General features: G+C 51.4%; 1 protein-coding gene across 1 annotated transcript; it reads right to left on the reverse strand.

Moving 5' to 3' along the window:
- Positions 1-4,147: 4,147 nt before the first annotated feature.
- On the reverse strand, positions 4,148-9,439 carry NOL12 (nucleolar protein 12). Its single transcript, XM_069856126.1, has 6 exons — positions 9,322-9,439; positions 8,222-8,327; positions 7,993-8,041; positions 7,466-7,608; positions 6,387-6,487; positions 4,148-5,762 (listed from the first exon to the last, which is right to left on the reverse strand). Exons 1-6 carry the CDS (start codon positions 9,399-9,401, stop codon positions 5,591-5,593), a joined length of 651 nt encoding a protein of 216 aa, XP_069712227.1. The 5' UTR covers positions 9,402-9,439; the 3' UTR covers positions 4,148-5,590.
- Positions 9,440-10,747: the final 1,308 nt, after the last annotated feature.

The following is a 10,747-nucleotide window of genomic DNA, read 5'->3' on the forward strand; positions in this document are numbered from 1 at the left end:
CCTTCTGGACTGCGAATGCACATTGTCGGCTCATGTCAAGCTTCTCATCCATCAGCATCCCCAAGTCCTTCTCTGCAGGGCTGCTCTCAATCACATCATCCCCCATCCTGTATTGAAATCAGGGATTGCCCCAACCCAGGTGTAAGACTGTGCACTTGGCCTTGTAGAACCTCATGAGCTTCTCACAGACCTATTCTCTGGCCTCTCCAGGTCTCTCCTGTCCTTCCAGTGTGACACGATTGAGAGCAGCCCTGCAGAGAAGGGCTTGGGGGTGCTGGTTGATGAGAAGCTCGACACGAGCCAGCAATGTGTGCTCGCAGCCCAGGAGGCCAACCGCATCCTGGGCTGCATCAAAAGAAGCACGGCCAGCAGATCTAGGGAAGTGATTCTGCCCCTCTGTTCCTCTCTTGTGAGACCTCATCTGGAGTATTGTGTCCAGTTTTGGAATCCTCAACATGAGAAGGATATGGAGCTGTTGGAACGGGTCCAGAGGAGGCCACAAAGATGATCCAAGGGCTGGAGCACCTCCCATATGAGGACAGGCTGAGAGAGTTGGGGTTGTTCATCCTGGAGAAGACAAGGCTCTGAGATCTTATAGCAACCTTCCAGTACCTGAAAGGGGTTACATGAAAGCTGGAGAGAGACTATTCATAAAGGCTTGTGACGATAGGATGAGGAATGGGTATAAACTGGAGAGGGGCAGATTTAGACTAGACATTAGGAAGAATTTCTTCACCATGAGAGTGATGAGACACTGGAACATGTTGCCAAGGGAAGTTGTTGATGCCCCATCCCTGGAAGTGTTCAAGGCCAGGTTGGATGGAGCCTTGAGCAGCCTGATCTAGTGGGATGTCCCTGCCCAAGGCAGGGGGGTTGGAACTGGATGATCGTTAAGATCCCTTCCAACCCTAACTACTCTATGATTCTGTGATTCTGTATTAAACAGCACTGGTCCCAGTACAGACTCCTGAAGGACACCACTTGTCAAGGATCTCCATCTGGACTTCAAGCCATTGACCACTACTTTCTGAATAGAACCATCCAACCAGTTTCTTATCCCACCACCTCTTTCCAACCCCCCTCTGGGACCACTGTACTGCCTGCTGAGGGTCTGCCCCAGGGCTGCCCCAGAGGCATCACCTCCGGAGTTAGTGAACCAGAACCCTAAAGAGGAGCCAAAGCAAGCACCGAGACAGGCAAACATCACTGTGTCCCAAGCACAGCTCCAAGAGGAGCTCATCCCTACCTACAGCGCTCTCCAGAGAGGTTTGTCTCGCCTGGGCTTTACCTGCCAAGCACAAGTCCTGCCTGAGCCTCACTATTCCTACTGAAAAGTGCTTAACATCTGTCCTCCAACATTCCTGCTACCATTTAGCTTCCTTCTCTTCTCAGTCCTAGTGACCATTAAAGACAGTTTTTGTCTACCATTGAAGGCAGTTCATAATCCACTCCTCAAACCTGTCTTTCCCAGACAACCAAAGTGTGCTGTGGCCAGCAGGTTGAGGGAGGCAGTTCTCCCCCTCTACTCCGCTATCATGAGACCCCACCTGGAGTACTGTGTCCAGTTCTGGAATCACCACCATAAGAAGGATATGGGAATGTTGGAACGGGTCCAGAGGAGGGCTACAAAGATGATCTGAGGGCTGGAGAACCTCTGCTATGAGGACAGGCTGAGAGAGTTGGGGTTGTTCAGCATGGAGAAGAGAAGGCTGCAGGGAGATCTTACAGCGACATTCCAGTACCTGAAGGGGGTACAGAAAAGCTGGGGAGGGACTTTTCACAAGGGCATGCAGCGATAGGTCAAGGGGGAATAGCTTTAAATTGGAGGGGGGAAGACTTAGTCTAGACATTACGAAGAAATTCTTCACGATGAGGGTGGTGAGGCACTGGCACAGGTTGCCCAGGGAAGTTGTGGATGCCCTCTCCCTGGAAGTGTTCAAGGCCAGGTTGGATGGGGCTTTGAGCAGCCTGATCTAGTGGCAGGTGTCCCTGCCCATGGCAGGGGTATTGGAATTGGATCTTTAAGGTCCTCTCCAACTCAAACCCTTCTATGATTCTATACAGCTCCACTACTCCCCAGACCTCCTTGTCACTCTCCCAGTACCTTTTTTTCCCCAGCTCATTTCTGGAGCACAGTGCTGGAAGCAACAGTGGGACCGTACTGGGTACAGCTTTAAGTTTGATATGCTACTTAAAAACAATAAAAAGAGTACACTGATTATCACACAGCTCATGCACATGCTGCAACCACGCCTCCTTTGTGCTGCGCTCCCATTTTTCCCCAGCTGTCTGACCTTTTTTGCTCCTGGTCTGGTTTTGATCCTCTGTAATCCCAATTACATTTTTGTGCGTGCATGTGTGCAGAACCGTGATCCAGCCAGCGAAAGCCGTCATGCATGGAAACCCCAGCATGGCAGCCCATGTCAAAGCCTCGCGTCTCTCCGTGTGAGCCCTCGGGCGCAAGCACGAGTCACACACAGGTGCCCGATGTGGCCTAGCTGCATAGCCAAGCGTGAAAAGTGTGTGCGCAGGCCATGGAAAGAGGAGCACATGGGGGAGTTGCTGGTCTCTGCTTTTACTTTTTGAAGCAATGGCTACTCTAGCATGTAGATTTTTACAGGTACGGGGCATTGGAACAGGCTGCCCAGGGAGGTTGTGGAGTCTTCTTCTCTGGAGGTATTCAAAACTCACCAGGACACAGTCCTGTACAACCTGCTGTAGGTGAACCTGCTTTAGCAGGGAGGTGGACTAGATCATCTCCAGAGGTCCCTTACAATTCCTGTGGTCCTGTGACTCTGTAACTGTGATGTATCCAGCAAATACTTCATGCACTAACTTGTGTGCAGGAGCTCATATCCTTCATCTAATCTATGCTGGGGCAGCCTGACTGTGCACCCTGTGCATAACAAACACAGCAGGCTCAGGCTGAGTCAGTAATTTACATTACAAAATAAAGCTTTAATCGATCAAATGGAGAAATCAATAGCACAGCGAACAATCCTGATGTTAACACCATATAGGATTTAGCAGTTCTGTTCTCAGTTTTTCCATATGCTTTTGTTTGTTTGTTTGTTTACCACTTCCAGCAGGAACTGGAAATCTTCAGAGCATGGAAGAGACCTTTGGACATTTCATTTGACACTTGAGAAAGGCTCAGAAGTTATTAACGCCAGGGAAACAAAAAAAGAGAGATTCTTCTAGATCACCTGGCAGCAAAATAACAAACACCGGAGTGTTATTGAGGTCACTCTTAACATCCCAGCAGGAGTATAAAGAGGTAATCCAATGCTGTCCCAGCTACCATGCCAGGCTGTCTACAGGCTGCGGAAGGCTACCCAAGCCACAGTTCACACTCTACACTTCAGCAGATTTTACAAACACATGAACTGTATGTTTCCTTTACAGCAGCAATTCCAGCTCCAGAGCAAACTCCTGGGGCAAGAGCAAGTGCAAGTCATCTTCTGCCTATGTCACTCTTCTTGCAGAGAAGAGAACACTATGTAGAACCCAGACTGAGGGTGTCATATAGACTGTCCTCCAGCTTTAAGCCACAATTCCCTTGCTGTGGTACACCAGTCCAAACAGAACTTCCCTTTCCTTCCCTCTCCTTCCCTCTTACATCCCTCTCAAATTCAATGACCTCAGAACAGCTCTAGAGCACGTAACTCCCAAACCAGAACAAGAAACACTTTATACTGCACAAATGGCACCACTTGGAAACTTTGGATGCATCAGACTCCTGGCCTTGCCCCCAGGTGTTATTTCTGGAGCCCTGAAACACCCAACACCCCGAGGAGAGACAGGAGGACAGGCAAGGTCATGCATTAAATCCTGTGGGCTTTCTGGAGTGGCCTTTAAGGCAGAGCAAGAAGAGATCACCACAGGTATTGGAGGTGAGGAAACACACTACACTTCCATGATGTGACCAGGGTTATTCAGAATCAGTGCCTGAGAGCATTAAGCCTCAGCCCAGGACAGGACTTAAAGAGTCTAAGCATAGCAGGCACCGATGGCATATGGAAAGTGTCCACTTCCCTGCCATTTACCTTCTTTGGAAGAGAAAGGGAGATGCAAAAGGACCCCATTCCTCACCACACAAGCATGTGTGTTACACAGCTCCCACCAGAGGAATGTGCTCTAGCAGAAATTGGGTATCTGATCAGACCCCCTCTCCAACACACTCTGAATAACTTCTGAGTTTGTGTGTGCTTTAAGAAACAATGAGAGATGCATCAGGCTGGTGCTGTTAGCTTTAGCAGCTGCTGGCCATCAGCATTGCTCTGATGTTCCTCCATGAAGCCTCAGGCACTGGTTTACTCTTCCCTCCTCCCTTTTCTGGCAGGAAGAATCTACATACTCATGCATTGCTGGGTTGCCAGTTATCTGGTGTGGGTTTTGGCCACACAGGCCTTTTCTCCTTCTGTCATTTCCTTGCCAGTACACATGTGGCAAGGGAGGAGGCCTGGCTGCCAGAGGCAGAAGAGCCACCATTTTCTACAGATACTCCAAGGCAGAGGCCAACATGCCTGAATTCACTCCCAGTTCTGCTGCCAGTATTCCTCAACCATGCAAACGCGTGAGGTTCTTCTTTTTTCCCTCCCTCCCTTGCTGAAAACATCCATACTAAAAAACATATACTGAGGTCCCAAGAAGAAAGGCAATTAACTGCTGATGACTGCAGCAGCCCTGAGGTAAAGGGCAGCCTCTGCCACTCCCATCCTGGAGAGGGCCACACACACACACAAAGCAAGGGCATTAGGGCATTTCATAGTCCTCTGAGCCATCGCAATTAAGATCGGCACATTCAGTAGACAATAGAATGAGCCACTCCTGCTCTGGCTGGTTCTGTACTACCACAGAAATAGCTCCTGGCTATTCCCTTTTCCTGAGCACCACTGGATTTCAAGATTCTTTAAACAACAGGAATCACCTACCCTCTTCCCAGCTGGCATTGTCATTAGCACAGTTATGCTTCAAGTAAGTCACAAATATTTCTTTCTTAGAAAAATTACTTCATAAAGATTTATTCACAATGTTACCAAAATTCAGGTGGCACGGGTACCAGTCAAAAAGCACCCCTGCATTCAGGTGTGGCACTGGAGAAGAAGCACACGAGCCATGATGACACCATGTCTCCATGGAAAAAGGATTTACTGCACAGCAGAAATGCCAGGGCACTGACGCATGAGTGGAAGCGGAGCTCTTCCTAGTCACATAAATTGCCCTGACTATGTGCCTGTTGCATTCAGCCCCAGATACTCTCCTTTGATAAAGTAAAGGGTTAGCTCTGGAACAGGAGGCTCAGGGACAGAAGGATTACACCCAATAGAGAATCTGACTCCCAGTAGGAGTGTTTAGAGACTTTGTGGCACCCAGAGACATCTGTCTGGAGACCACTGCAGGAATAAATGGGCAGAGCATCTAGTGATCCTGGCCAGCGCTCAGAAGTGGAGAGAAAGGCTGAAGTGTGCTCACTCCTCATCAGAGCATCAAGTAAACAAGGCCCTTGTCCACAATGAAGGGCCACAGAGAGCAGCAGGCCAGATGTGGAGCGCCGTCCCAGCTGCTGGTCCAAGCAGTAGTTTCTCTGTTAATCCTGGTCGCGGCCCATTTTGCCTGTCAGCCTTCGTCGCTGAGTCTTAGTGGTCCGCCTCGTGCTGGATTTCTGGATTTTCTTGCGTGGGCCTTGGCCACGTTGGGATTTCTTTCCTTTTGTCTTCTTCCGGCTGTGCATGTGCAGTGTGGCCGTAAGAGAAGAGATCCTGTGCAGGGCAGGAAGAAAGAAATATTAGGGGACCAAAGTCTGCAGGAGCAAGGTGACACCACAGCAACAGCAGGAGAGCCCTGCGTGGCACAGCAGGGGTGGACGGCAGCCACAGTTAAGACCCAGGTGAACTTCTCTGTGCTGGGCAGGGCAAGAAACCCTTGAGTCTGCATGTGCAATAACTACTAAAATGAATTTTCTGAGCAGTGGGCTGCCGAGCCTCCAGAGGGTTAAGCAAGTCTCTGAATCCTCAAAGCAGCTGTAAATCCTGGATACTGAAAAATGTGGAGAATGCCAAAGCTTTAGGGTCTTTGGACCTTCAATCCCAGAGACAAACTCTGCACCCTGTAATACACCCTTCCCTGCAGTATCTGGAAAAAGACAATGTAAACAGTTCAGGACAAAGCCCGCCCTGCACCTCATGCAGCTGTCACCAAGTATCAATGAGACGGGAATGGAGAGTCTGGGAGACGCTTGTGCTCTGCCAGTGCCCTCTGCTGGGTCCTGTCCACCAGTGCCAGGCAGCACAGCATCCCCTGCCTGCAACCACATGTCAGATCTAGGAAGGAAAGATCCTAGATGCCCAGCCAAGCAGCAAAGAGTTGAATGAATTCATACATACTTTTCAGACAGGAAAGGGTTTCTGGACTTCTTGGGCATTGCTCTTACAGGCTTTTTCATCACTTCTTCCCCCTTCTCTTCTTCTGTTGCATTGCTTTTTTCCTTAAAAGGAAGCAAAAGAGAAAGAAAATCCCTATGGCTACATTAAAGCTGGCAGTCTTGCAGTTCTGGTGTTCCTGCTGCCTTCTTGGTTTCATCCTGTTTCGAGAACCATCTAGTCATGGATGAAGGTTTTAATTTTAATTCTCCACATCCTTTGCTGTCCAGATCTCAAGGTTCCTTATCGTAGCCCCTCAGAAAGGGACGACCAGTGACAAGTCCTACAGTAATCCCCCCTAAGATCCAAAAATTTCAACATTATCTTAATGGCCATGCAACTGAAGTCTCAACTATGAACTGAAGTTTTCAGCTTTTTTTTTCTTAAATTCGTACCAAAATTTTCAGACTAGAAGATCGCATTACAAATGCAAAAGGTTAACATAGAGACTTCCCCAAAGAGCTCAAATCCAGCCACGAGTCCCGAAGATCAAAAGGATCAGGTCAATCAGTGCCTAAAAGACTCTAAGAAACAAATATGAGATCTCAGCTACAATATGTTTGGAGAATAAAAGAACCCACAACTAGAACTGAATGGTTTCCTTATTTGTGGTCCATGCACAGGATGACAGAGATAGAAATCCCTCCTCATGCTAATAGCAATTTTTCCTGGACAGGACACAGGAAAGAGGTTAGGGACAGTCCCTGTAGCATAGTCCAAAATCTTGCTGCTCCTGTGTATCTGCTTTTAAAATACTACATTCTCCCCAACCAGCCCTGTGGCACCTTTCACTTACACGAAGTCAGCTGGGACTAACAAAGGATGCAGAGAGGTTTGAAGTGAGCTGTTCACAGAGGACCTTTCTTCCTCTTTAGAAGCCCAATAGAAGTCACAGAGGAATGTGAAAGTTACGAGTTGCCCTTTTCATCTCTGCTCCCAGACAGCTGCACATCTTTGGGCATATTCAAGGAGTACCAACCCTACCCAGACAGCCCAAGAATGCTTACTGCTGATACAGTCAGAGAAGCAATAGGAGGCTTTACCACGGGGGTGGTCAGTCCCAGCTGTCGCGCCCCTGAGAGGTCCAGGTCACTGATGGTGGTCACCGTTACAATGTGGTTTGGGTGGTCGATGTTCACAGACTCTGTCCGTGATGTCACCAAGTGCTCCAGTTCATCAGCCTCCTCTGGGAAGACAAGAAATCCCGCGCTGCAAAGTGTTCAGCTTTTCACAAGGTGTGGTTGCTCATTCCTGGGGGTGGGAGACCCAGCCTTTGCACATAGGGTTAGAGGGCGGAGGGGCTTGAACACTGGCACTACAAGCATGAAGGACAAGCTCCTTCTCCCAGCACAGGGGATCTGGTTAGCACCTCAGGAAAGTCCTCCTGCTTGTTTCTTTCTGTACAACCCCTTCCTACCAGGGACAGTGGGGGCCACGGCTCAGGCTGCAGCCCAGTTTCCCAGGGAGACGCACAAGAAGCATGAGCACCCCTGCTCCATCTCCCATTGCACAGCCAAGGATGCTGGGCCAGAGGTGTCCACCTCCCACATCTCTCGCTGCCAGCACGTACCGAGCGCCGCCTCCCTCTCGCTCAGCATCTTCAGGTACTCCTGGTGCCGCTGCAGAATGGAAATAGGTCACTGCGGTGCCCCTGCTGCTCCAGCTGCCCCATTCCCTCCACAAACAGGGTGAGGGGAGTCCCCACATCCCTTCTGCCCCATGTTCTCTGCTCCCAGCCTGCCATGGCAGGAGGGGGGAACCCAGCGTGTGTGTGTGTGCGCGTGTGTGTGTGTGTTTACCTCCTCTTTCATCTTCCTCTGCTCCTCCTTCAGCTTCCGCTTGATCTCATCCAGTGCTGCTTTCCTCCGCTCCACCTTCCGCTTGTGGAAGCCGGTCAGGTACTCCCTGGCACAGAAACACCCCCGGGCATTTAGCCACCCCATCATCAGAGGATGCCTCCCTCCCTCCCACCACCATCACCACCACCACACAGAAACACCATTGGGCTTTTAGCCCCCCCATCACCTGGGGATGCCTCCCTCCCAACACCACAACTATCACCATCACCACCACCATAGATTAACACCCCGGGGCTTTTAGCCCCCCCATCACCAGGGGATGCCTGCCTGCCTGCCTCCCTCCCTCTCACCGTCACCATCCAGAAACACCTCCAGGCTTTTAGCCACCCTGTCACCAGGGGATGCCTGCCTCCCTCCCACCCACCACCATCACCATCAGCAATCAGCAATCACCATCACCAACACCTCTGGGCTTTTAGCCATCCCATGACTGGGGGATGCCTGCCTCCCTCCCCTCCCCTCCCCTCCCACCACCATCACCACCACCATCACCATCACCACCACCATCACCACCACCACCACCATCACCATCAACACCATCAGCAATCACCAATCACCAATCACCATCACCAACACCTCTGGGCTTTTAGCCACCCCATGACTGGGGGATGCCTGCCTCCCTCCCCTCCCACCACCACCAACACAGAATCACAGAATAGTTTGGGTCGGAAGGGACCTTAAAGATCATCCAGTTCCACCCCCTGCCATGGGCAGGGACACCTCCCACTAGATCAGGGGCTCAAAGCCCCATCCAACCTGGCCTTGAACACCTCCAGGGATGGGGCAGCCACCCCTGCTTCTCTTGGAAACTTGTGCCAGGGCCTCCCCACTCTCCTTATGCCTAGTGTAAATCTGCCCCTCTCCAGTTTATACCCATTGCCCCTCGTCCTATCACCACAAGCCTTTGTGAACGCCCCTCCCCAGCTTTCTTGTAGCCCCTTCAGGTACTAGAAGGTCGCTATAAGGGCCTCCCGGCTTGTAGCCACCCCATGACTGGGGCATGCCTGACTGCCTCCCTCCCTCCCTCCCACCATCACCACCTCCGCCTCTCCTCGTCGAAATTCACCACGATCCGCCCCTCTCGGCCGCCCGCTCCCCGTTTCTCCCTCCTGCGGCCCATGTCGCTGGCCCCGCACACGCCGCCGCCTTCGCCCTCCCCTTCCGCCGCCGCCGGGCCCAGGAGCCGCCCCTTCCCCGCCGGGTCCTGCCTCCCGCCGGGCTCTGCGGCCGCTCTGGGGCTGCTACCGCCAACCCTTACTATTCCAAAGGGCGGAAAAAGAGTTAAGTTCGGCTAAATCATTTGGAAGTCAGGCTGAACGTCCCTCCCATCCTTCGGAGATGGGAACGTCTCGTGTGCAGCGTGATCTGTGCTGAACAGAGGTGTCTGTGAGCCCCTCTGTCTGTGACCCCCCCCCGTCTGTGTCTGTGACCCCCTCTGTCTGCAGCCTCTCCCCATCTCAAAGGCGAAGTCAGGCAGAGCTGCAGCCAGCTCCCCATCACCAAGAGGTTTGACTGTTGTAAAGTTAATAACAATATCAAAATCGGCCCTTGGAAACTAATGGAATATGTATAACATTTCTGGGATAATTCATACACACGTTTGTAAGCAGGAAATCTCTGTCCCAGCTTTTGTCTGACTGCACATGACTGGTGGAGATCGCTCCCTCGTGGCGCACAGGCCTGATAAAGGGTGTTTGCTTTCTAAAACTCCAAAACAACTCTTAGAAAGTTTATTTGTCAGCATTTTCACAGAAACACAAGGTTGGAAAAGACCCAAAGGATCATTGAGTCCAACCGTTCCCATCAATCACCAAGCCATGTCCCTCAGCACCTCATCCACCGTCCCTTAAACACCTCCAGGGAAGGTGACTCCACCACCTCCCTGGGCAGCCTCTGCCAGTGCCCAATGACACTTTCCATGAAATTTTTTTTTCTGATGTCCAGCCCGAACCTCCCCTGGTGGAGCTCAAGGCCATTCCCTCACGTCCTGTCTTGTGTCACTTGGGAGAAGAGGCCAGCACCCTCCTCTCCACAAACTCCTTTCAGGTAGCTGTAGAGAGCAAGAGGGTCTCCCCTCAGCCTCCTCTTCTCCAGCCTAATCAATCCCAGTTCCCTCAGCCGCTCCTTGTATCAGGACAGAGCGGCCTCGGAGTGTGGGGCACCTCCAGATGGGCTGGGGCCAAGAGGGAGGGGGGGCATGCACACACACATCAGTTTCTCTGCCTCAGCTGTGGGGCAGCTGGAGGAGCAGAGGTGGGGTCCTCCTTTCCAACCACCATGTGGGACGGGTGCGTGTCCCCTCATATGCTTCTGATCCTTTCCCCTCACCCAGAGCTGAGGGCAGGAGAGAGAAGCTGCTCTCGTGGACCTTGCAGGTGTCTGCTCCCAGCTCTGGCATAGAATCATAGAATCATTAAGGCTGGAAAAGACCTTTAAGATCATCCAGTCCAGCTGCAGCCCAACACC

Source organism: Phaenicophaeus curvirostris, chromosome 1 (assembly GCF_032191515.1).
Source record: "Phaenicophaeus curvirostris isolate KB17595 chromosome 1, BPBGC_Pcur_1.0, whole genome shotgun sequence".
NCBI classification, from domain to species: Eukaryota; Metazoa; Chordata; class Aves; order Cuculiformes; family Cuculidae; genus Phaenicophaeus; species Phaenicophaeus curvirostris.